This window comes from Chelonia mydas, chromosome 1 (assembly GCF_015237465.2).
Source record: "Chelonia mydas isolate rCheMyd1 chromosome 1, rCheMyd1.pri.v2, whole genome shotgun sequence".
Classification (NCBI taxonomy): domain Eukaryota; kingdom Metazoa; phylum Chordata; order Testudines; family Cheloniidae; genus Chelonia; species Chelonia mydas.
Window position 1 is genome coordinate 220,974,900 of NC_057849.1, and position 26,186 is coordinate 221,001,085.

Genomic DNA, 26,186 nt, shown 5'->3' on the forward strand with positions numbered 1-26,186 from the left:
TCCCTTTTACACACATTTTGAATTATAATATTAGATTCCATCAAGTTCCCCATTTTAGTACTGTTCCTGGCACATCATATAGAATCAAGGTTTGATATTAATGTAATTTTTAATTCATTTACTTACTCACAGACAGGGAAAATCGGGAAATCTCTAGCTGCACCAGTACACTCTGGAGAGAAGCTACAGCAATTCTGAATTTTCTCAGACTATTGAAGAAATCTAGCCATTAGATCTTGTGTTTTTCTACTCTGAGCCCTCTGTTCTATCTTTCTAAAAGGCCTTGATGCCTGTGCAATTGTTAAATAGTCACAACACATAATTTTGGGGCCTCAGTTTTATACTCAAGTTTTGGGCATCCAATTTGAGAAAAATTAGAGAGACCTTCTTTTCAGAGAGTATTGACTGCCTGCTCACTAGAAGTTTGGTCTCTAAGGTGTTTTAAAGTTGGGCATCCAGAATGTGTCAGTTTTGAAAACCTTGGCCAAGGGTTTTGGCCATGGCTTTGAATTTGACCTTGGCCATGGCTCTAAATTTCACCCTTACTTCTTAATTAACTTAAGTTGTAGTATCAAATTCAAATTTACTATATAATAAATCTCAAGCGTGTTGCACTTTTCTCTGCATGCAGTTAATATCTTTGCTATTATCCCATTTCCATTGCTTCAGTGTAGAAGATACAAAAGAAAAGGAAAACCTGGGCGTGATAATGGCTCGACACCAATAATAAATCCTGGACAGACTGCCTTACCCATTCCACAAATTACTTATGATCACATTGATGAAAGAGAAGACAAAAAAGATGTGGCTTTTTACCTTGATGAACCTGGAGGTAATTTACTTCTATTTATGTTTAGGGCTGCAAATGTTTTAAGCAGACACTGTTAAAAGAACTGGCAAAAGGATACAATCTTTGTGTATGCAATTTTAAAATAGTTAATGAAGCAAGTTATCTGAAAACAAGGACCATTTAAATGACAAAAATGTGGGCACCACATAGTAAAATTGGAGATAAATTAACATATATTGTGACTATCAAAGGAATTGTGTGTTTGTTCAATATACTGTACATAAAATCCAAAATGCCAGTTTAGTTCTGCCTTTTAAAATTTCTGGCACAGACCTCACCCCACAGTGAGAACTAAATGCAAAGTTCATCCCATGAGCCTAGCTTTCCCTCAGTATGTTATCAACACACACATATAACCTGTCAATTTAATCAAGTTCCTACCAACTGGGAAGGGAGAAAGTGAGACTTGTTTTTCTTATCTTGTATGCTAGCGTGACATGCAGATATGACAATGATGGGGTGGCATATACATATTTTATACCTAGGTGGATATGATAGTTTCAATTGGAAACAGTATTTTTCTTCACTTCCTGCATTAAAGTTCTGTGTTGTAAACAGTAGCTGCATTTCACTCTGGAAATGGCTGGATTTCAGTCTTAAGTAAAGAGATTCTTGTGTTTGTACAGTGCTTTGAGACTTTTAATGATGGAAGACACTACATAAATGTGCATATAAAATAGTATTGGTATAATAAATTTCAGAGCTCCTCTTAAAACCAATTTTTCTATCTGTAAACTATCTCCCGTTGTCTTTTGGGTAAAACCCCCTCTCTGTACAAATCCTGGACCAGCGAAGCCTCTAGCCGAGGAAGCAGATTTCACTGGAGGATGGTTTCCACATGCTCCTATCTTGCCCTTTTGGAAGCCTGCAAATACCTGCTAGACTAAATGAAGGATCCAGAAATGATCTGGCCAAGTACAGTAAATAAAGTATTTGTTTCAGGTAGCTTTGAAGAACGTCATGCCTTCTGCCGTTTGACATGGGATTCAAGAAGTCTCCAATAAACTTGCCTAGCATCTCTGTACTAAATGGATTTTCTAATATGGCATTTAGGCTGTCACAGGATTTGACAGCTTTTTTCTCTGATTTTTGTGGTGCGATAGTTTGCTTTTTAAATGTATTTGTTCTCAGAGTACATGCTGTGTACCTGCTGCTGCTGAACACAGTGTAATAAGGTGGTGACTTTTTTGAATAGTTTTGACTTCATAGACCACAGGAATGAAGGTCAAGTGCTATGCTAGGTTGTATAATCCGCTAACCAACAACAGAGGCTGTTGAGTAGCAAAAATAAATCAGTTAAGAAAAGTGTAAGCACATGACATTCTGGTTTCTCTCTCTGAGGGCCCTCTTGATGGGCTATTTATACAGTATACCTAGAGTGAGAGGCAGCTACTTAGAGGTTGCTGTAAATGAACACCACTCAAATCTCTATCTTTGGCTACTTCTAAAAAATATACTAATTAAGCAATTACATTTAAAATTAGTTGCTATTTATATCCATGGGGTGCATCCAAATGCAGATTAAAACTAATGTATTGGTTAAAGGTTTCATTCATGTATATTTTGATTTTTCTTATTGTTTTGAATTGAATCCTAATGTAAAGCAACATAAATTATTCATACTTTGATTAACCTCTCTACTACATTCTTGTATTACGTTGTAACTTAGAGTATTTTTATAATTTACTCATGACATTCTCATTTGTTCTTAATGGCTATAAAACTTGGCTTGCATGCATTCTCACTTGAAGATTTTGCTTCATCTTAGATATATAGCTATTGCAGTAATAGTCAGACAGTGACAGGCAAAAGAGAAAAGTGTGATTGGTAATTAAGTTTTATTTGTTCCTTAGCATCATAGAAGTTAGAGAAAGAAAAGAACATTAAAGTCCTTGTCCATTCCCCTGCCTGTTCAGTTGTTCATTTAAAGAATATTCCTTAAGTGTTCACAGTTTGAACAAGCAAACTGGTCAGTTTTCACAATGGAGAGGTAAATTGTGGGCTCCCCTAAGAATCTGTACTGGGATTGTGCTATTCATATTCATAAATCTGGAAAAGGAGGTAAACTGTGAGGTGACAAAGTTTGCAGATGACACAAAATAAGTTAAGTCCAAAATTGACTGCCAAGTTATGAAGGGATCTCTCAAAACTTGGTGACTGGGTAACAAAATGGCAGATGAAATTCAATGTTGATAAATGCAAGGTAATGCAAATTGGAAAACATATTCCAAACTATACATAGAAAATGATGGGGTCTAAATTAGATGTTACCACTCAAGAAAGATCTTGGAGTTACTGTGGATAGTTCTCTGAAAAGATCTGCTCAATGTGTAGCAGCAATCAAAAAAGCTAAGAGAATGTTAGCAAGCATCAGGAAAGGGATGGATAATAAAACAAAAAATGTAATGGTACACCCACATCTTGAATACTGCATACAGGTCTGGTCACCCCATCTTAAAAAATATATTAGAATTGGAAAAAGTACAGGAAAGGGCAATACAAATGATTAAGGGATATGGAACAGTTTTCATACATTTGTCTGTTTAGCTTGGAAAAGAGATGACTAAGGGGTGGATTGGTAGAAGTCTATAAAATCATGAATGGTGTGGAGAAAGTGAATAGTGAAGTGTTATTTACCCCTTCACATAACACAAGAACCAGGAGTCACACAATGAAATTAATAGGCAGCAAGTGTTAAATATAAGGAAGCACTTCCTGACACAATGCACAGTTAACCTGTGGAACTCATCGCCAGGGAATGTTGTCAAAGTCAAAAGTATAACTTAAAAAAAAAAGAATTAGATAAGTTCATGGAGGATAGGTCCATCAGTGGCTATTAACCAAGTTGGTCAGGGACACCACCCATGCTCTGAGTATCCCTAAAACTCCGACTGCCAGAATCTGGGACTGGAAGATAGATCACTTACTAATTGCCCTGTTGTGTTCATTCCCTCTAAATCATCTGGCATTGGCTGCTCTCAGAAGACAGGATACGGAGCTAAATGGCCCATTGGTCTGACCTGCTATAGCTGTTTCTGTGTTCAAAGTGCTATGTCTAGCTGGAAATATTATGTTAAAAAGGCTAACTTTATATTTGTAGTGCTTTCTGCCCCTACCAGCTGGTAACAAAGGAAAATCAGATGTTTTTTTTATCCCTTCAGATGGGTGAAGAGAGAATTAAGTTGTTGTTTTTTCCAATTTGTAGAGCAGTGGTCAGCAACCTTCAGTGCGCGGCTCAGCAGGGTAATCCGCTGGCAGGCCTCGTGGCATTTTGTTTATATTGACCATTCCTAGGCATGTCCCCCCGCAGCTTCCAGTGGCTGCGGTTCACCGTTCCTGGCCTAAGGGAGCTGTGGTAAGCGGCGGCCAGCACATCCCTGTGGCCCACACTGCTTTCCGCAGCTCCCATTGGCTGGAAACAGCAAACTGTGGGTGGCCATGGCTGTGGACAGTCAACGTAAAACTGTCTCATGGCCCGCCAGCAGATTACCGTGATGGACTGCATGTCGAAGGTTGCCAACCCTTGCTGTAGATGCTAGAATGCATGCTATTCTAGGGCCAACTGTATTTTTGTCTTCTTTATCTCCTTTAGCCAAAGTGCAGTGCTAAGTTACACAGTGTTTCCTCTTCTGATTTATTCCTTCTGTAACAAAGCTTCCAAGAATATGTTGAGCCAACTAGATTGATTAATTGGCTAAATATGCTTGACCTTCTTAACAGTTTTAACCTGATTTTCCTCAAAGATCCCTTGTGAGCAGTTAAAGGCTTGCAGCCTGGTGCTTCAAAAGGGGGGAATTCCCCCCTCCCCTCCCTTCCGCCCTGAAACAAAAATGGAAGAGTATTGGAGGAGTTTAGGAAGGGATAAAGGAATGGTAAATGACAGAGATGATACTGTCTGCCCTTTCAGTGCTCCATAGACTGGAGTGGCTTGGCCATAGGTGTGTGGAAGCTGAGGGTTTTACAGAGACTATGACAAACTTAGGTGGTGTCAGGCTGCATCATCTCTACTGATCTGTCCTTGCAACATCATATCTCTAGGTTTTTTTTTAAAAAGTGCCTGCCAGCTGTTTAATTCAGATGTGAACATAGTGTCACAGCAGGTGCTTGTGAGTAGCAAGGGGAGAAATGAGAACTTATGAACTGTGATGCTTCAGAAAAAAAGTATCTGTAAAAATATGGTAGATGAGTAATTTTTGGACTATTCATATGTGTAAAACAATGTTAAAGAAATGTTCCTTTCATAAATACTGACTTGCGGAGTCAGTTTGTAATGATCTCAAGTGAAATATGCTGCACAAAATGTGGTGTTGTGAAATAAGTATTTTTAATTGCACTGTTTTGGCAGGTGTAATATAAACTGTTTCTTTACCTTGGTTGAAGAATGTGCAGTACATGACTTATGATGATGATTGATGAAGATGGAGAAGCAATCTTAATCCTAGGAGAATTACCCTAGATTTAATGGCCTCTCAATTTTCCAGTGGGATGTTTGTTTCCTTTATTTCACTGTAATATCTCCCTTTATTCCTCATTCATCATTATTAGCCTTTCATCAGCTTTTAAATGTTCCTAGCGAGATTATGCTTCATATGCTTTTAAAACCTTGAATTTTTATTCCCTGCCTGTGACAGGTGTCGGTCAGTCCTCCGAGCCCCTAGGGGCGATGGAGAGCTATGGTCTCCGTGCCAGGCCTCAGCCACACCTTCCGGGCGTTGGGGAATTAGCGGGGAAGGTGTGCTGGCCGGAGTCAGTAGCGCGCCCCTCAGGCAGGGGAGTGCCGGGGTAGGGGAACGCAGGCCCACCCAACTCCACTGCGTTCCAGCCCAGGGCCCTGACAGTGGCGGGAGGCGAAAGTCCCGCCGCTGGGTCAGCGGGGCCGTCCGCGCCCGCTCACCAAACACACCCACCCCACGGTGTAGTTCGGCCCCTGGGCTACTTCCTACCCGGTCTCTCTCAGGCGGGTCGCTCCGGTCCCTCCATCTCCTCCAGGTATTCCGCTGCGGGCAGCTCCGGTCCCTCCATCTCATCCGAGTATTCCGCTGCGGGCCACCCCCGCTCCCCCTCAGTATCGGACTCACGCTGGCCCGGGCTGCAGTCAGGCCCCTCCAGGTCCTCTGGGTATTCAGCGGCTGGCAGCCCTGGTTGCCACAGGCCTTCCTCCCGGTCAGGCTCCTCCTTGCCCAGGGCTTCGACTGGGTCAGCAGCAGGATCGCGAGGGAGCAGCCTGTGTCTGTCTCCCTCCCTGGTGCTCTCCTCACTGGGCAGAGGGCCCCGCCCTTTGTACTTCCTGTCCCACCCTTCCCCTTCTGGGGATTAGCGGAAGCTTGGCCTGGCCCCGCCCACTCAGGCTGAAAGGGTGGCTCTTTACCCTCTGGTTCGGAGGGGAGCCCCCCTGGCTCCCTACACTGCCCAACACCTAGAGTACAGTATGTGAATACATTGTGTGGGCCACATTTGCGTCTACACTATGAAATTAGGTCAAATTTATAGAAGTCGGTTTTGTAGAAAGCGGTTTTATACAGTTGATTGTGTGTCCCCACACAAGTGCTCTAAGTGCATGTAGTCAGCGGAGTGTGTCCACAGTACCGAGGCAACCATCGACTTCTGGAGCGTTGCACCGTGGGTGGCTATCCCACAGTTCCTGCAGTCTCCGTCGCTCATCTGAATTCTGGGTAGAAATCCCAGTGCCTGATGGGGCTAAAACAGTGTTGCGGGTGGTTCTGGGTACATATCATCAGGCCCCTGTTCCCTCCCTCCCTCCCTCCGTGAAAGCAGGGGCAGACAATTGTTTTGCACCTTTTTTCTTGAGTTACCTGTGCAGACGCCATACCACGGCAAGCATGGAGCCCGCTCAGCAAACCGTCACCGTATGTCTCTTGGGTGCTGGCAGACATGGTACTGCATTGCTACACAGCAGCAGTTAATTGCCTTTTGGCAGCAGACAGTGCAGTATGACTGGTAGCCGTCATCGACATAGTCCTGGGTGCTCTTTTAATCGGGCGCCTGGGCAAACGTGGGAGTGACTCAGCCAGGTCATTTCCCTTTTAAGTTTCGTCTCGTGGCAATTCAGTCCTACCGGCAGTGCACTGTCTTTTAACCTCCAGCCAGCAGAAGATGATGGCTAATCATACTGCACCATCTTCTGCCGAGCACCCAGGAGATGACGACGGCTAGCGGTCGTACTGCACAGTCTGCTGCTAGCAAGATGTGTAAAGATAGATGAAGTGGCTCAAAACAAGAAATAGACCAGATTTGTTTTGTATTCATTTTCTACTCCTTCCCCCTGTGAAATCAATGGCCTGCCAAACCCAGTTTTGAGTTCTATCCTTGAGGGGGCCATTCTGTTTCTCGCAAAGCCACCCCCTTTGTTGATTTTAATTCCCTGTAAGCCATGTCGTCAGTCGCCCCTCCCTCCGTCAGGGCAACGGCAGACAATCGTTCCGCGCCTTTTTTCTGTGCAGATGCCATACCACGGCAAGTATGGAGCCCGCTCAGATCACTTTGGCAATTAGGAGCACATTAAACACCACGCGCATTATCCAGCAGTATATGCAGCACTGGAACCTGGCAAAGTGATACCGGGCGAGTAGGCGACATCAGCATGGTAACGTGAGTGATGAGGACATGGACACAGACTTCTCTCAAAGCAGGGGCCCTGGCAATGTGGGCATCATGGTGCTAATGGGCCAGGTTCATGCGGTGGAACGCCGATTTCCGGGCTCGGGAAACAAGCACAGACTGGTGGGACCGCATAGTGTTGCAGGTCTGGGACGATTCCCAGTAGTTGCGAAACTTTGGCATGCGTAAGGGCACTTTTATGGAACTTTGACTTGCTTTCCCCTGTGCTGAGGCGCAAGAATACCAAGATGAGAGCAGCCCTCACAGTTGAGAAGCGAGTGGCGATAGCCCTGTGGAAGCTTGCAATGCCAGACAGCTACCGGTCAGTCAGGAATCAATTTGGAGTGGGCAAATCTACTGTGGGGACTGCTGTGATGCAAGTAGCCAACGCAATCAAAGATCTGCTGATATCAAGGGTAGTGACCCTGGGAAATGTGCAGGTCATAGTGGATGGCTTTGCTGCAATGGGATTCCCTAACTGTGGTGGGGCCATAGACGGAACCCATATCCCTATCTTGGCACCGGAGCACCAAGCCGGCGAGTACATAAACCGCAAGGGGTACTTTTCAATAGTGCTGCAAGCACTGGGGGATCACAAGGGACGTTTCACCAACATCAACGTGGGACGGCCGGGAAAGGTACATGATGCTCGCATCTTCAGGAACTCTGGTCTGTTTCAAAAGCTGCAAGAAGGGACTTTATTCCCAGATCAGAAAATAACCGCTGGGGACGTTGAAATGCCTATAGTTATCCTTGGGGACCCAGCCTACCCCTTAATGCCATGGCTTATGAAGCCATACACAGGCAGCCTGGACAGTAGTCAGGAGCTGTTCAACTACAGGCTGAGCAAGTGCAGAATGGTGGTAGAATGTGCATTTGGATGTTTAAAAGCGCGCTGGCGCAGTTTACTGACTCGGTTAGACCTCAGCGAAACCAATATTCCCACTGTTATTACTGCTTGCTGTGTGCTCCATAATATCTGTGAGAGTAAAGGGGAGATTGAGACAAATTGCCTGGCTGCTGGGTATGCGCAGCCAGACACCAGGGCAGTTAGAGCACAGGAGGGCACGGTGCGCATCAGAGAAGCTTTGAAAACTAGTTTCATGACTGGCCAGGCTACGGTGTGAAAGTTCTGTTTCTCCATGATGAAACCCACCGCCCCTTGGTTCACTCTGCTTCCCTGTAAGCTAACCACCCTCCTCTCCTCCCTTTGATCACCACTTGCAGAGGCAATAAAGTCATTGTTGCTTCACATTCATGCATTCTTTATTCATTCATCAGACAAATAGGGGGCTAACTACCAAGGTAACCCGGGAGGGGTGGTGGAGGAGAGAAGCACCAGGAGGGGTGGTGGAGGAGGGAAGGACAAGGCCACACAGCACTTTAAAACTTTAAAACTTATTGAATGCCAGCCTTCTGTTGCTTGGGCAATCCTCTGGGGTGGAGTGGCCGGGTGGCCGGAGGCCCCCCCACCGCGTTCTTGGGCGTCTGGGTGAGGAGGCTATGGAACTTGGGGAGGAGGGCGGTTGGTTACACAGGGGCTGTAGTGGCGGTCTGTGCTCCTGCTGCCTTTCCTGCAGCTCAGCCATACGCTGGAGCATATTGGTTTGATCCTCCAGCAGCCTCAGCATTGAATCCTGCCTCCTCTCATCACGCTGCCGCCACATTTTGAGCTTCAGCCCTCTCTTCAGCCCGCCACCTCTCCTCCCGGTCATATTGTGCTTTCCTGCACTCTGACATTGTCTGTCTCCACGCAGTCGTCTGTGCTATGTCAGTGTGGGAGGACACCATGAGCTCAGAGAACATTTCATCATGAGTTTTTCTTTTCGCCTTCTAATCTTCACTAGCCTCTGGGAAGGAGAAGATCCTGTGATCATTGAAATACATGCAGCTGGTGGAGGAAAAAAAGAGGCAGTGGTATTTAAAAGGACACATTTTTCTAGAACAATGGGTACACTCTTTCACGGTAAACCTTGCTGTTAACATTACATACACAGCACATGTGCCTTCGTTCCAAGGTTGCATTTTGCCTCCCTCCACCACGTGGCTAGCCCCCCCTCCCCCCCCAGCTAACAGCAGGGAACATTTCTGTTCAGCCACAGGCAAACAGGCCAGCAGGAATGTGCACCTCTGCATGTCCCCTTAAGAAAAGCACCCTATTTCAACCAGGTGACCATGAATGATATCACTCTCCTGAGGATAACACAGAGAGATAAAGAACGGATGTTGTTTGAATGCCAGCAAACATACACTGCAATGCTTTGTTCTACAATGATTCCCGAGTACGTGCTACTGGCCTGGTGTGGTAAAGTGTCCTGCCATGGTGGGCGGAATAAGGCTGCTCTCCCCAGAAACCTTTTGCAAAGGCTTTGGGAGTACATCCAGGAGAGCCGCGAATGCCAGGGCAAATTAATCATTAAACATGCTTGCTTTTAAACCATGTGTAGTATTTTAAAAGGTACACTCAGCAGAGGTCCCTTCTCTGCCTCGCGGGTCAGGGAGGCAGCCTTGGGTGGGTCTGGTGGGGACTGCCTCCAGGTCCAGGGTGAGAAACAGTTCCTGGCTGTTGGGAAAACCGGTTTTCCCTTGCTTGCTGTGAGCTATCTACAACTTCATCATCATCATCTTCCTTGTCCCCACAACCTGCTTCTGTGTTGCCTCCATCTCCATTGAAGGAGTCAAACAACATGGCTGGGGTCGTGGTGGCTGAACCCCCTAAAATGGCATGCAGCTCATCATAGAAGCGGCATGTTTGGGGCTCTGACTTGGAGCGGCCGTTTGCCTCTCTGGTTTTCTGGTAGGCTTGCCTCAGCTCCTTAAGTTTCACGTGGCATTGCTTCGGGTCCCTGTTATGGCCTCTGTCCTTCATGCCCTGGGAGATTTTGACAAATGTTTTGGCATTTCAAAAACTGGAATGGAGTTCTGATAGCATGGATTCATCTCCCCATACAGCAGTCAGATCCCGTACCTCCCGTTCGGTCCATGCTGGAACTCTTTTGCGATTCTGGGACTCCATCATGGTCACTTCTGCTGATGAGCTCTGCATGGTCACGTCTGCCGAGGAGCTCTGGCTAGCGTGGCAAGCTGCAGATGACCATGCAAACAGGAAATTGAAATTCAAAAGTTCGCGGGCCTTTTCCTGTCTACCTTGCCCGTGCATCTAAGTTGAGAGCGCTGTCCAGAGCGGTCACAATAGAGCACTCTGGGATAGCTCCCGGAGGTCAATACCATCTAATTGCGTCCACAGTACCCCAAATTCGACCCGGCAAGGCCGATTTAAGTGCTAATCCACTTGTCAGAGGTGGATTAAGGAAATCGTTTTTAAGAGCCCTTTAAGTTGAAAAAAAGCGCTTCATCGTGTGGACAGGTGCAGGTTTACATCGATTTAACGCTGCTCAATTCGACCTAAACTCCTAGTGTAGACCAGGGCTCAGCTGCGTTTTGGGATATTAGTTGTTGCCTATAATGTTTATATTCTTGGATTTATAGACTGTTCCCTTCCAGAGAGCTCAGGCTTAATAGACATAAATATATATAATTCCACAGGTGGGCAAAAATGGCCATCCTCTACAAACAAGCAATTCCTCCCCACGCTTCGCTCTGACATGAACGCTTACGAGGAGAGGAGATGAGCCTTTATGCTTGTGACCAGTGTCTTTAAACGTTGCTGATTTTTATTAATGTATTAAAAAAAGGTCTGGACACCTGACAATTACCCATTAGTATGAGATCTTCACCAGTGAGACAAATGCCATTTTTTGTGTCCATCCAGGTTTAAAGTCAAATGGAAGGATCGGGGAAATCTGAGGCCTCCAGACAGGAACCCCTCATGATAGGACAGCTCCTTCTCAATTACTTTCTCCCCCAAAAGGGAAGCTTAGGGCATTAATTGCTGAGTTCATTTAGCACAAGGCAGAGACATGAATGAGGGTTGCCAGTATCCTACCTTCCCAAAGAGTGCTGGCAATCTCAGGATACAGTGGACCTAATATTTCTCTGCTTTTTCTTTACTAACCACGAGGGACAAACAACTGTGGTGTTTGCCCAAACTCCTTGAGTGCTTCCAGATTCTTGGTGAGCAATTGTTTTTGGAGTCATTCTGAAGACATTAAATTTATCCCGTACAAACATGGATCTGCTGCTACAGTGGCAGCAAACCCAGTCCGTACAGATCATATCTGGAAAGGTTAAAGAAAAATTCATGTCAATGGGAAAAAAATATATATATATCTCCACCTTAGTAGAGGCAGCATGGATTTACCAAGTGATGAACCACCAAGAGCAAGTCTTCAGAATATGACTTTGTGAAAAGACCTAAAAGGTACTCTTTGTTGTATTTTCTTGCTCTGCATTTCTAGTGCTCTTAATCAAGAGCTCTTAAGCACTGATTTACTCTTCTCAGGATCACTACACAATTTTCTTTTTCAGTACTGAGCCCAGCTTCCTCCTCATTTCAGGTTGTTAGGACAGAAACTCTGACTTTGCTTTACAGCCCAGAAATCAGGTTTTATCTTTCTCTGCCACCATTGCTGTGGTCTATATCTTCTGCTGCAAAGAGGTCTAGTATCATAGCATCATAGTTTAGGGCCAGAAAGGACCACTGGATTACCTCGTCTGACCTTCTGTATATCACAGGCCACCAACCCCACCCAGAGTGGGTGTCAGAGTGGCGAGGGAAGAGGGAGCTTTTGCCTGGACATCTGCTAGTATACCTATAGGGCTTAGATGAGACACTTGAGATAACTAGAACAAATGATCGATATGAAGAAGTAAGCCAAGCAGGAGAATAAAAGGATCATTTTAATGAGACGGACATCCTTTTCTATGCATTTGCAAAGTTTCATTTTCAAATATCAACTATCCAGTCAGGTATAAGCTTTCTAGAGCTGAGCTGAACTGAATAGCTGTTTCTTAACTTTTTTCTTCAATTGGAAGAAAAAAATTAGAAACAGTTTTGGACGTAGAAGGCTAGTGCCTCTTGGGACTTCTCTAGCAGATGGAACGTATTACAAGCTGTTGGTTATTAGAGGTCATGTACACAACTCATTATTGTAAAATTTATCAAAGTCACAAGAACCTCAGAATGATAAATCGGCACTGGGATAAAAATGAGCTTTCTATCCATTGTTATGCTTTTTTAATTTGCTTTTTGGGATTTCGTGCATAGTAATTTTCCCTTGTGTATAAATCAAAATGACATGAGACATTTTTGGGTGAAAAAAACCGAACTTCAAAAGCCCTCCTATATAAATATTGCTAATATCAATACATACTGTACATAATGTAATTTTGACACTGATGATGGCTTCCATTATCTGGTAGTGTATAGGTTGTTCTTAGAGACTATTTGAATTGGCATAGAGTGAGGGCTGCCTTCACCCTATGGGGTGAAGGGATTACAATCTGCAATACATATAAAGAAGCAAACATTTTAAATGAAGCGGATTCATAAAGATGCCAGTGCTGATAAGTTGAATGAAAAGTGAGAAAAAGCATGTGGCTAATATTAACTTAACCAAGCAAATGCTCAAGTTAGTGAAGGTCTGCACAGCTGTCACTAATGGGAAATAGATGGGAACAGGGTAAATATGAATATATCCTAGAAGTTACTCAGAGAAAGCGGCCAGAAATCTTGGTTTAAAGATCTTCAGATTCAATGAGGGCTGAGTTTAAAAGATGCCAGATGCTATATTCATAGGGCTGCTTACTTTTTTGTTTCTAAATTTGTCGTTTACTATCGTGCACGTAGTCAGACACTATTGACATTTGCTTGAGCTATTCATTTTGCAGTCAGGTACTATGCAGACATATTTTTACTTTTCCACCAGTGCATTTTAGTTCTTCAATATCTTGACCATTTCAGATCTGGTCACCTTCAGCAGAAAATGCCAGTTAGTTGAATTCTGTGGCCAGTCCTGTGATGTGCAAAAGTGTTTGTGTGGGGAGGGGTAGAAAGAGAGAAGCTGTGACTGCCAAATACACTCTCTTGTTTCTGACTAGAGCTGCCTAGGCGATGATGATTCCATTGCACTGCCACTTCTAAAATTTTTGAAATGTTTTCATTTTTCATTGCTTCAAGATGTCTGCCTGACTCAAAGCAGAGTGTTTTCATCCTATGCCACACAGAATCAGGTAGAGTTGGGACTTGAACCTGCGACTTTCGGATCCCAGGCTAGTTTGTGAGTGTGTCTTTCTTTAAATCTTTCAGAGAAAAAGTTTGATAAAACCGATACATCTCTGCAGAACATTTTTAGCTTTGAATTTTCATTCAGTCAAAAATGTTTCAACTAGCTGTACTTGGGACCTTAGGACACGAATCCAGATCCTCAGAAATGGAAGGCCAGTGTATTCTTTTACTACGACTATGCCCCTCTTCCAGCCTTTATCACCAAATTGATAAATGACATGTATACAGTAAATAACACAATTGTGTAGACTACTGTAGAATTATGGTTTAGAAGTTCATTATGGTATTGCAGTATTGGTACTGTTTTAGCAAGCTTGGTTTTGCAAGGTTTAAAAAGGAGTATCCCATTTAATGTTAAAAACTGAAGCCATCAATGCTTTGCCATGCAAAAGAAATGTTAATTAAAAACACAGAATTGGAAAGGAATGCAAGTTCCAGAATCAGGACACTTTTTCTTTTGCTGCCAAAAGTATGTATCTCAGATAGTTGTTGAAATCCTGCAATATGTAGATAAATTATATTCATGAGCCAATTTGTTACCTAATAACTCTATAGCTTAAGAAGATGAGGCTCTCATAAAAGGACAAACGTTTTTACTAGTATATTGGTGTGTTTGTGTGTGTGTGAGACCAAGATGAGAGTTGACTTGAGAACCTTGGGTCCCAGAAAACTGACGCTGAACATGTGCTTCATATTAAGCACATGGATGGTGCTGGCTCCATGATTCTTGCCTCATGCTCTACTGTTTAGCCCTTGGACCAAAATACCAGCTGACTTCAGAGAAATCATGTCTTCCTTTCTATTTATGCACAAGTTGGTATGGCAAAAAAGTGACTGGTATGAGAGAGAATTTAGAAAGATATCTTTACATGTATAGGCTTATCTTTATATAGCTTATCTTTGACAAAACGATATGCTACCATGTTTAGGATAGTCTTACTTCTCTAAAAAACAAACAAACAAAAAAAAAAACCACAGTATATCTGATAAGGCCTCTTTGTTAGAATGCGTTGTTTGCCAGCTTCCACTTTATCTCCCTTAGAATTCTTATATGGTGAAGAACTTTCTATTACATGGTAAAGAATTTCCTCCAGTTGAAATTATCTGTTTTTAAAAAAAACAATCTTTTTTTGACTGATGAAAAATGAAATGAAACAAGAAAGGAACAAAAACATCTATCAGTTTTGGTGTAACGCACTGAGAGCCTTATGCAAGTATTAGCAACGAGAATTTATGCCACCCATTTTTGGTGTAATACACTTTAGGTAACACACCAAAGGTAGGTAGGCTAAATTCTCTTCAATACTTGCATAAGGCTCCCAGTAAATTCAATAAAACTCTCTAGACTGAATTTGCTCCAGTGTGTGAATTCCCTCTGCTATTGTGCAGCAAACAATTAACCAAGGGTCCTATCTAGAATGCTTTATTCCAGAACTCTTCACTGAAATCAATAAGTTTTCTTGAGCAAGGCATATGGACTGAGGCCATGTGTGCAGTACAGGGACTATATCACTGTAGCTACGGTGTAGTTATGTTGGTATAACCCCATGGCGTTGGTGCAGCCTATCCATCAGTGTAGGAACAACACCTGTCTGAGCAATGGGAGCTAGGTCAGTGGGAGCATTCTTCCATCAGCTTGGATGCATCTACACAGGGAGGAAGTCAGCATAACTTCATTGATCAGGGGTGTGGATTTTTCACACCTTGGAGTGATGTACCTAATTCAACTAGACCAGGCCTGATTCATTTCTAGAGATCCTTCATATTCCTGCTAATGTCTAAGATGCTGCATCATAAAGAAATAAACAGGCACCCATATGGACTTCTGCTCTTTTAAAAGCGATGGGGATTGGGGGGATTAATATTTTTCTGCTGAAATGCAAAAGAAATAAGTGCGGGGGGGGGAATATGTTCTGAGCTTCTACGAGGGTTTTGCAAACAGCGAAGTGCATGGATATTGGTGGAGAAAACTTGCTCTTCTAAGGCATGTCTTCACTGCAACAGTTTGCTCGAGTTAATACACTTGAGTTACCCCACTCAAGAGTGACCAGGTTGCAGAAAAACTCTAGAGCTATGCAGAATGACTTCATTAGCAGTTTGAGTTGTTTCACTTGAGCTGCTGCATCCCCGCTGCATTAGTAGCTCTAGTAACAGCAGCACTTGAGCTTCAATCCCCTCTTTCCACCTCCAGGCTAGCTAACTTGAGCTTGAAGCACTGCTTACTTTTGAGCTGCAGACTTCTGTATGTGGAAAGGAGTTGGGGTAGGAGCAAAACTTGAGTGACAACTTGAACAAACAATGTAATGACAAGCCCTTCTTAGTATTTGTTTTTGAACATTTATAGTGACTCACTAACTAAACCTGACAACATGTGTAGTGCATCGCCTCACCAACACTTGCTACTGTGGACCTATCAAATATTCCCTCTGCTAGTTACACAGGCTCTCACTAGACTATTGAGTCAAATTCAAAATCTTGGATTTTACCTTTAAGGCACTCAGGTGTGGAACCATAGAGGTACTTAGATGCCTGAGTCTTAGATTTAAGTGCTTAAATCCTGTTTTTAGGCTCCTTTATGATCCACAAAAGCCCTGCTCATCTGCTGCCTAACCCTGTTGGCAATGAAGTGTTTGCAGTAAAAGTTCCCTAGATGCCTAAATGTCTGCTTCAGGGCATGTACAGGGATGCCTTGCTGTAGGTGCCTGGATGTCTAAGCCCCTGAGAAATGCACAAACGGAGGGAAGATAGGTGTTTGCCCACTTAACAAGAGTCTGGGGCCCAAACAGGGTTGTGTGCTCAGAGGTGGCTTACCTCTACACAAAGCAACTGGTGGAGATGAAGGAAGACTTTCCTTATGACTTCTAGCCCCATGGTTAAGGTACCTGCCTGGGTTGTCTCCCTCTGCCTGATGAGGAGAAGGGATTTGAATAGGGATCTGCCCCTCTCAGGTGAATGCCCTAACTGTTGGGCTAAAGGATATTCTGATGTGGGCTTCCCTCAATTGCTCCATTTTAATTATTTCACTTTAATTAAGTAACTGAATAATTAAATAGTGATTGGGCTAAAGAGAGAGTGAAAATGGTTGTTCGTCCCATGGCAAGGGTACTCACTTGAAAGCAGGAAATTCTTTCTCATCAAGCAGAGCAGGACTTGAACCAGTCTTCCACATTCTGGATGGGTACCCTATCTACTGGGCTAATGGTTATAAATCAGGGGCTCCCTCCCCACTCTCCAGCTGTTTTGTACAGAGTTAGGTAGCCTCTGAGCATGCCTACCCCATCTGGATCCACACACAAGTTAGGTGCAGGAGCACCCATCTCCCCCAGGTTCATGGGTTGCAAACAGAGCTGGGTGTCTCCCTGAAGCCTGGATTTCGGTGTCAAACTCAGAGGGGTGGAGCTTCTCAAACACCCCTCTCTTCGCCATCTCCCATTGGCTACTTTAGGTGGCTCCTCCCCCAGTGTGCTGGCTGTATGACTCGCATTCCAAGGTGCCTATCTCTCCCCATTCATTGTGTAGGGGAGCTGAGGTGCCTAACTCAGGCTTTGTGGATTGCAGTGTTGTTCCTGTGGTTTTTCTAGGCACCGAAAAGTTAGGCCTTGTGAAGCTCAGCATCACACTGCCAAAGTGCCATTGTGGAACTGGTCATAGAATCATAGGGTTAGAAGGGGACCACCAAGTCTAATCTCCTGCCAAGATGCAAGATTTGTTGGGTCTAAACCATCCAAGACAGATGGCTATCCAGCCTCCTTTTGAAAATCTCCAGTGAAGGAGCCTGCACAACTTCCCTAGGCAGTCTGTTCCATTGTCCTACTGTTCTTACAGTTAGGAAGCTTTCCCTGAGATTTAATCTTAATCTGCTGTGCTGTAGTTTGAACCCATTGCCTCTTGTCCTGCCCTCTGTGGCAAGAGAGCAACTGTGTGATACAGTAAGAAAAATGTAAAATGTAGGCCAAAAGTAATCTCTGGACAATATTTGTAGACTTTCAAGTGTTTCCAGACCACTATCATGTCTCCCCTTAATCTCCTCTTTTCCAAACTAAACATACCCAGTTCTTTCAGATTTTGCTCATATGGTTTACATTCCATCCCTTTGATCATCTTTGTTGCTTGCCTCTGGTTCCTTTCCAGTTTCTCCAAGTCCTTTCTATACATTGGTGACCAAAACTGGACACTCCAGCTGAGGTCTAACCAGCACCGAGTAGAGCTGTACTGTCACCACCTGTGACTTCCATGCTGTGCCTCTGTTAATGCAACCTAAAATTGCATTTGCTTTTTTTGCAACAGCATCAGATTGCTGACTCATGTTAAGGCTGTGATCCCTCAACTCCCAGATCCTTCTCAGCAGTGCTGCTGCCAAGCCAGTTTTCCCCCCATTCAGTATTTGTGCATTTGGTTTTTCTTCCCTAAGTGTAGTGCCTTACATTTATCTTTGTTGAATTTCATTTTGTTGTCTATAGCCCAGTTCTCCAATTTATCAAGATCCCTCTGAATTTTAGCTCTAATCTCGAAAGTGTTGACAACCTCCCCACCCCCACGCCAGCTTTGTGTCATCTGCAAATTTTGATCAGTTGGCTCTCTCTCTTTCTATATTCATGTCATTAATAAAGATGTTAAACACCTCCAGACTAACAAACTTCCTAACTGTCAGGGTTGTTTAGCACTGAAATAAATTGCCTAGGGAGGTTGCGGAATCTCCATCATTGCAGATTTTTAAGAGCAGGTTAGACAAACACCTGCCAGGAATGGTCTAGATAATACAAAGTCCTGCCATGAGTGCCGGGGACTGAACTAGATGACCTCTTGAGGTACCTTCCAGTCCTAGGATGCTTGAAAGGGCACTAATTGGTCTTGATTTTGTAAACTGTATTTTTTATTAGATTGCAGTTTGGTTTTTACCAGAGGATGGCTTAGTAGCCTAAACGTCATGCCTTGGGTAGCTGTATTTCCTCAGACTATGTATTCAGGTTCCAAGCAGGGTCAACTTAACCCTTCAGGGGTTCTTTTCAGGATAGATTAATTGAATGTGGTGCTGTGTACTGTGTGTGTGTGTGTGTGTGTGTGTATCTCTTCAAGCAGAACATGAAAACTGGGGTCCTATGTGCTCTGCTTGGGTAATTATACTGTTATATTTTGAAGGGGTATGGATTTGCTGCACTAGTCTTGTGCATCATGCTATGTGCTGGTGGTCAATATCTGTGTCTTTATCGTCTCTGTATTATCTGTGAAATCAATCTTCATCTTCTAGCATAGGTAATAAAGCTGTCTGGGTTCCACAGAGATGGAACCAGCCCAGAGGTGGCTGCATGTATATGATTTGTTGAAGCACTCTGGGACCATTGGAACTGAAAGTTAACATATAATATCTTCTATTTATAACTCCACTAAGCATACATGAAAGTGCCCCACACTTCACAGGAATGAATTAGATTCTGGTAGAACCTAGAGCTTAAAAGTATAGGCAATATCTGTGTCTTTATCTTCTCTATATTATCTGTGAAATCAATCTTATTCATCTTCTAGCATAGGTAATAAAGCTGTCTGGGTTCCACGCTTTCTTGGTTCTTGCTATGGTCTCTAGTATGTGGTCTTAAAAATAAGAAAGTTTTATGGGCAATTACCATGGACTTTCTAAACTTTTTGTAAAAGGAGGGGAATGGTTTGCAGGCCTGAGAAGAGTAATTATGGGCAGATCATCTATGACCCAATTCTAATACTAACACCAGGATCACTGAAGTGCAGCCAACCTGGTTCTGATTCTGCGTCATTGATGCATCAGCTATGACTCAGTTCTAACCCTTTGGATCAGGTTGTGTTCTTTCATATATTATATCATGCTGACTTCTCGGAGCTTGATTCCAGTTTTCAAAAACAATGAACAGCAGAGTGCCGGCATTTGTTGCTAGTGGCTTTTTCCTTTCTCTTTTCAGTGAGGAAATCATGGTCACAGACCTGGTTGCACTACCTCAAATAAGTTCTATTTCAGGTCATGCTGACCTAACTCTATCCTAAACTGGCATGTGCTGAGTGAGCTGGAATTAGAGTGCCTGGAACCCAAGTCGTCTTCCAGTTCCTATTGCTGTTTAGCGGAAAGGGTCAGGTTGGGTGTAATTTTCATAATGTTTCAAAGGCAGAAGGTGGGGGAGATCTTGCTTAGAAATAGTTTGCTCACCTCTAAATAGAACATTTCCCGTTCTTTGTGGAGAAATTGAATCTTAAGAGATTCAGAAGGTTGTACAATATTTCCAATAAGGCAGAAATAAGCCCCTTCAGTTTAAACTGTTTTTTACCGAGAAAATCCCAGCTTTTACAGAAAGTATTGGGTTTTTTCTGATTTTTCACCCTACTTTTGTGTCATTCAAAAATATAAAAATAACTTGTTTTATTAGGAAAATACAATACATTGCATGAGATAAATGGATTATGATAACACATTAGTGTGTATGCAAAGATGCCTGTTGAAGTAAGGCTATTATTAATCTAGAAGATACACACAATAAGAAAACAGGTAGGCACGCACACAAGCTCTGAAGTGCATGGACATCTGAACATACTGATGAATCTCACATCCACCATGTACACATTTCAAGCTGTTAGCAGATAATGGTTTAAGGATTTGACACACTAAAATGTCAAGAAAAGGAAAATATGTATCAGAATACATCTGAGCACAAGGAAGCATTCAAAAGTTGAAAAAAAAGAAAGAGAAAAGGATGATATTGAGTGTATGTGCTGCAAGTGGTGTGGCCCAATTATTAAATGTAAATATTTATAGGCTACTAGTTCTAAGTCTAAAACAGTAAATTACTTAGTTAAATGAAAAGTCTTATTTGGGGATTAGAGATGTTTTGTTTTCTTAAACTCAGAGGTAGCATTGTTTTGAATTCTGTTTTCCGCAAACGACATTGAATTCTGTTCATCAAAGCATTAATATACTGAATACTTTTATCCCCCGTCTTTCCATCCACCAAAATAAACCCTGATATTTACCCAGAAAAATGAATTTTTTTTGCACTGATTTTCACCTTTTTTTGTTGTAATAAACACTGATAAATTCCTGGGAAAAATTAAATAAAAACCGAAAATGAAGGAACCTAATTATATACTTCAATAAGCATGTTTAAGGAAGAGAGCAGTAGGCTTTTAAAAAAAAACTGAAGTCTGGGGGCAGGTCTTCACTACCCACCGGATCGGCCAGTATAGCGATCGGTCTATCGGGGATCAATTTATCGCGTCTCATCTAGACGCGATAAATGGATCCCCGAACGCGCTCCCCGTCAACTCCAGAACTCCAGCTCGCGAGAGACAGAAGCGGAGTTGATGGGGGAGCGGCAGCAGTCAACTCGCCGCTGTCCTCACGGCTGGGTAAGTCGACCTAAGATATGCCGACTTCAGCTCCCCCCCCCCCCCCCCCCCCCCCCCCCCCCCCCCCCCGTGTAGACCAGGGCTGTGTCTTCCCATCAGCTCCATTAGTGAGCAAAGTAATTCTGTTCAGGTAGGAGAGGGTTAGATTTAAAGGTTCAGTTTGAGATATAGTATTGGTATTTTTCTTTCACTGAGGTGCACACCAACGTTTTCAACTTTTTAAATTGTTTCAGATGTTTATTGCATTTTGATTGTTTGTGTATTTATCTCCAAAGGAAATTTGGAACATAGGCATGTGAAGTGCATATATTGCAATGGAAAATATTGTTTTTGACGTCAGTAGCTTTAAATTAAATAGTTAATAGACCTGTTGCAATAATAGTCAGTGTTACATAAAACTATTGAATTTGTTTCTACATTGTTAACTAGTTTAACACTTTAGAATAAAGGCAGCACAAGTACGTTTCGGAGTGTGTATAGCCTATAATAAGTAACAATGACTGAATGGTGGCTTTCTTTATTTTTATTGTAAAGAATTAGCTAAGATTCCAGTTGTGAAGGTTTTCTATTGGAATGTTTTATCCCTCAGAATAGCATACTGAGAGCACTAGTTAGACCTGGGTCTAGAGGAAATAGGTGCTTTGCAAGTTTCTCCCCCACAGCTTTGCTCATGGATCTCTCAAAACCTTGCATTATTTCAGTTTCATCCTTTCCTAAAAAGAGACCGTCAATCATGCAGTACCGTGAGTTGGGCAACTAGATCTATACATGCATTTCATATGTGACTTCAGCCAGCCAAACTAGAGCTTACGCCTCAGGAAAAGAAAGGATACGTTCCAAACAGGGAACGGATAATAAGCAGGCATATTTAAGAGTCTGCTCATCAGTCTTTTCAGTTTCATTTTCCTTCTTCCTTCCTTCCTTCCTTCCATCAGCAACAGAAAAAGAGAAGAGCTACCAGCACAAGCAAATAACCATACAATTGCTTCAATTCCAAAAAGTATTATTAATCTCTTTCCACCAATGAGAAGCACACAACAGAAAGAGCAACACTGTCTGTCCTGCAAACAGGAAGCAGAGTAGGGCCTCTTTCCTGTAGCCAGGAATTCAGAAAACAGCTAGACTTTCTGGGTCTCAAAGCTTTGAAATCTTAGCCCAGGAAGTGCCCCCCCCCACCCTGTCGTGGAAGAAGAGCCTGTCCTGACATAGGGAACAGCAAAAGGTCAGGCCACAGGCTTATATCTTCCATCATTCCCAAACTGCCTAAAGTCTGTTCCTAAAATATTGGTGGTCAACACCAATTTCAAAACAAGCTTGACAGATGAAATCAATAACATGAGGGTCTCAAGCCGCCACTGCTGTTGAATGCAAAGCCCCCTGATTAGGAAGGCTTTTGTTCACAAATGTTCCCTAACTTGGTCTGTATCAAAATTTCTGTCTGGATGGTGATGTAGGCACACAGGGGGTACTCATTGCATTTAGATCTGTATAAGACAAGGAGGGAGAGAGATTAGCCATCCTGTTCCAGTCTAGTCTGAAATGCAAGAAATGCCACCTTGGGACAAAATGCTGTGAGGAAAATGTAGCTAGCCTGCATATTCACATATGAGTACTACATGTATGTCATGCTTATCTACAGTATTCGGAAAACAAAACAAAACCCCAAGGTTTTCTAAGAGAACTAAATGACTTGCTCTCTGATGTGGTTGTGAAATTCTCAAGAGCTGATGTACCAGAAGATTCCTACATCCATGTTGACAGTGCCTTTGATACAATAACCCAAACCTCATCTGCACATTTACTGTGTCTGACTGGTAATCTCTGGACCTACAAACACACTGGATCTGATTTTCAGATTGGGTATGGATGAAGGGATTACAAGGAACACAACCGATCTACCACCTCGCTGCGTTCTAGACTCATTACCACTCCTGAAGGCTGAGAGCAGAAAGAAAGAAACAAATGTTACTTGCAAAAAATATGTGCAATCACAGAAGAGTTGAAATTCTTGTGAGCCTTTGATCTAGCGATGGAAGAGGCAAAGAAATCCCACCTCTCCTTTCCCATAGCAGCCAATGAATCAAACTTCACTGACCGAGTGCTATTGACCATAAATTGTCTTAACACAAAAACTTTCCATTCCACTCCAGAAACCAGCACCTCCCTTTGTGAAGAATTATCTGCCATCTTCTACTAGAATACCACCCAAATCTGAGATGGTCTTTTGGATCCATACATTGGATGTAGGCCCAATAATATGATACTTCTCTTCTCAGAATTTCAGCCATTCTCTCAACAGGAAGCATTAGAAGCGCTATGGGAAAACCAGTCTGCCACCTGTGATTCTCATGCATTTCTTCAGGGCTAATAAGAGTCCAGCATCCGAGGAGACTCCTGTTAAATGAGACTGTCAACTCCTCCTCTGGAAAAGAAAATGTACTATTAGAGCTGGCTAACTTTTTTCATGCAGAAAGTTTTCTTGCTGAAAATATGGTTTTGTCAAAATTTGAAATTTTTCATAGGAAAATTTCAACTCTGGCAATTTTTTGTTTAGTTTGTTTAAAATGTCAATTTATTTTGGTGTTTTGTTTTAATCCATTCAAAATTTTCTAGGAGGGAACTGAAATTTTTTGACAAATATTTTAACTAATGATTTTTCATTTGAGATTTTTCATGGGGAAAACCCTTTTTTCCCCAACCACCTCTAAGTATCACCTATCCCTAAATCATACCATAGTCCAGCCAGTGGAAATTAGTTCATTGGGTGTTTCTAAAACATTCCTGAGCAAGCTAATTCTCAAAGAGCAGTGTCTCCCGTTTCACCTAAGTACATCCAGTATCCTGGAGCTTTCCCAGTCAGTGAAAAATGTGTCATGGACCATTGATTTTACCCTATACTATACCGATTTCACAGGGGATACCAGAGTTTCTCAAATTGGGGGTTCTGACCCAAAAAGGAGTTGCAGGGGGGTCGCAGGGTTATTTTAGGGGTGGGGATGATTGTGGTATTGACAGCCTTACTTCTGCACTGCTGCCTTCAGAGCTGGGCTGCCAGAGAGCAGTGGTTGTTGTCTGGACGCCCAGCTCTGAAGGCAGCACCCCACCAGCAACAGCACAGAAGTAAGGGTGGCAGCACCATACCATGCCATCCTTTCTTCTGCACTTCTGCCTTCAGAGCCACGCGGCCAGAGGGTGGCAGCTGCTGACTGAGGGCCCAGCTCTGCAGGCAGCAGCGCAGAAGTCAGGGTGGCAATACCATACCAAGCCATCCTTACTTCTGCGCTGCTGCTGGCGGCGGCTCTGCCTTCAAAGCTGGGCTCCCTGCCAGCAGCCACAGCTCTCCAACTACCCGGCTCTGAAGGCAGGGCTGCCACTCGCAGCAGTGCAGAAGTAAGAGTAGCAGTACTGCAACCCACCCCCCCAACGCACACATTAACGTTGTGACCACCCCACAGCTCCTTTTTGGGTCAGGCCCGTTACAATTACAACCGTGTGAAATTTCAGATTTAAATAGCTGAAATCATGAAATTTACTATTTTAAAACTCCTATGACCGTGAAATTGACCAAAATGGACCCTGAATTGGTTAGGGCCCTACCAGTCAAGCTTCAGCTCATGATATGAAAAAGATTGCACTAGTGGAACTAAAATCTGTAATTGTTAGAGCTGGTCAGAAAATTGCTTTTATTTCTAGTTCTTGGCTGAAAACCTAAACAATGCCATGGGGATCTATGTTCTCCCACATTTGCTTCAATTTCTCATTGAAAACACTAGGGGAGACTCTGAAACAGCGAAAACCAAAATGCCCATGACAAAATGATAACCTGCAGCTCAGATCATTGTCACATGAGAGAGACAGCACCATATCCCACGTGTCCGATGGCTTTGTGTAGATCAGCAACTGGATGAAAAGTAGGATACATTTTGCTCCTTCTGGTGGGGAGAAGGGAGCACTTCAGACCTCCCCAGCTTTATAGTAACACCTTTTACTGAGGACAGCTGCTCTCAGATAAAGTCAGTTGGCAGACTCAGTATTCACCTTAATTTCTTACTCCTTCACGGCAGTGAAAAATACCCTTTCCATCTGCAGCTAGCAGGAAGAGTCAAGACTTGATTATTGTAATTTTCTGAACCTAGGTATGAAACCGCCAACCTCAAAGACCTGTAGTTGATTCAGAACACCCTGGCCCATCTGTTTGGCAACATCAGCTGTTCACACCACATCATTCCAGTGCTCTGCCCTGTTTGTAGGGCTTCCATGATCATCTGCAAATCCCTTCACGGGGAGATCCAAGTTACATTAGGGACCTCTTCACTCTGGGTGAAAGTGGCCTCTCACAATGGCTACATTTCACTGGAGCAATGGTCCTATCAGCCTTAAGGGCAAGGGGTGGGGGTGTGTGTGTGTGCGTTTGTGTGTGTAAAAGAGTGCTTGACTCAGCAACTGGCCCAAAAATCAGGAGCTTGTGCCAGGAAGAGATCAAGGTGACCACAAAACTCAGCACCTAAAGAACAAAATCCAAAACTCACTTCATTTGAGCTTTCCCACAGTAATGCCACAATAAAAAAAAAGGAAAAAAAGAAAAAAGTCCAGTCTCTGCTGACTGAGGAGCGTATTAAGGGAGAAATAACTCTAAGTACATGCTTCATAATTTTGGGAGGCTTTCACACACCAGGTGTGTTGTCATAAAAACCTAATCTTTTCCTTCTCAAAGAATTAGGATCAAACTCAATTTTTTCGTGTAACAGAAAAAATAACCTAAATGAAAAGCTCGGTTACAGGTTTGTTTCTGCCATAATGACTCTAGAAAATATATCAGTATAAGCTTTAAAATTTCCATGCTGGTCAAAATGGAATGCTTCATATGCTGTAACGTGTAAATGTGTGTGGTGTTACACTGGGTATTCATGTCCCCAGTACATGGTAAAGTACAAGGCTGAAGACCCAGTGTCTTCAACTTCCAGAGAAGTGATTGTTTGATGATGCTTCTAAAAAGCTAATGCATTTATAGAAAAAAAAAATTCTTGAATATTATAAGAATCTGCTAGGTTCCAGACTCTGTAATTAAGCTGAATATCTGCATCATTTGAAGCTCAGAGGACAATGTGTTGAAAGTTCAAAATGGACTAATTAAACTATCTCTTTTTTTTTTACCTTGCAGTAATG

The 26,186-nt window shown here is 43.0% G+C and overlaps 1 protein-coding gene across 1 annotated transcript in view; it reads left to right on the plus strand.

The window, feature by feature from the left end:
• Positions 1–26,186, plus strand: part of LOC102940290 (potassium voltage-gated channel subfamily KQT member 1-like) — a 742,437-nt gene that overhangs the window by 108,962 nt on the left and 607,289 nt on the right. Inside the window, exon 10 of the mRNA XM_043532723.1 lies at positions 670–832. Within this exon, the coding sequence (XP_043388658.1) occupies positions 670–832 (163 nt within the window). The remainder of the gene's footprint in view (positions 1–669; positions 833–26,186) is intronic.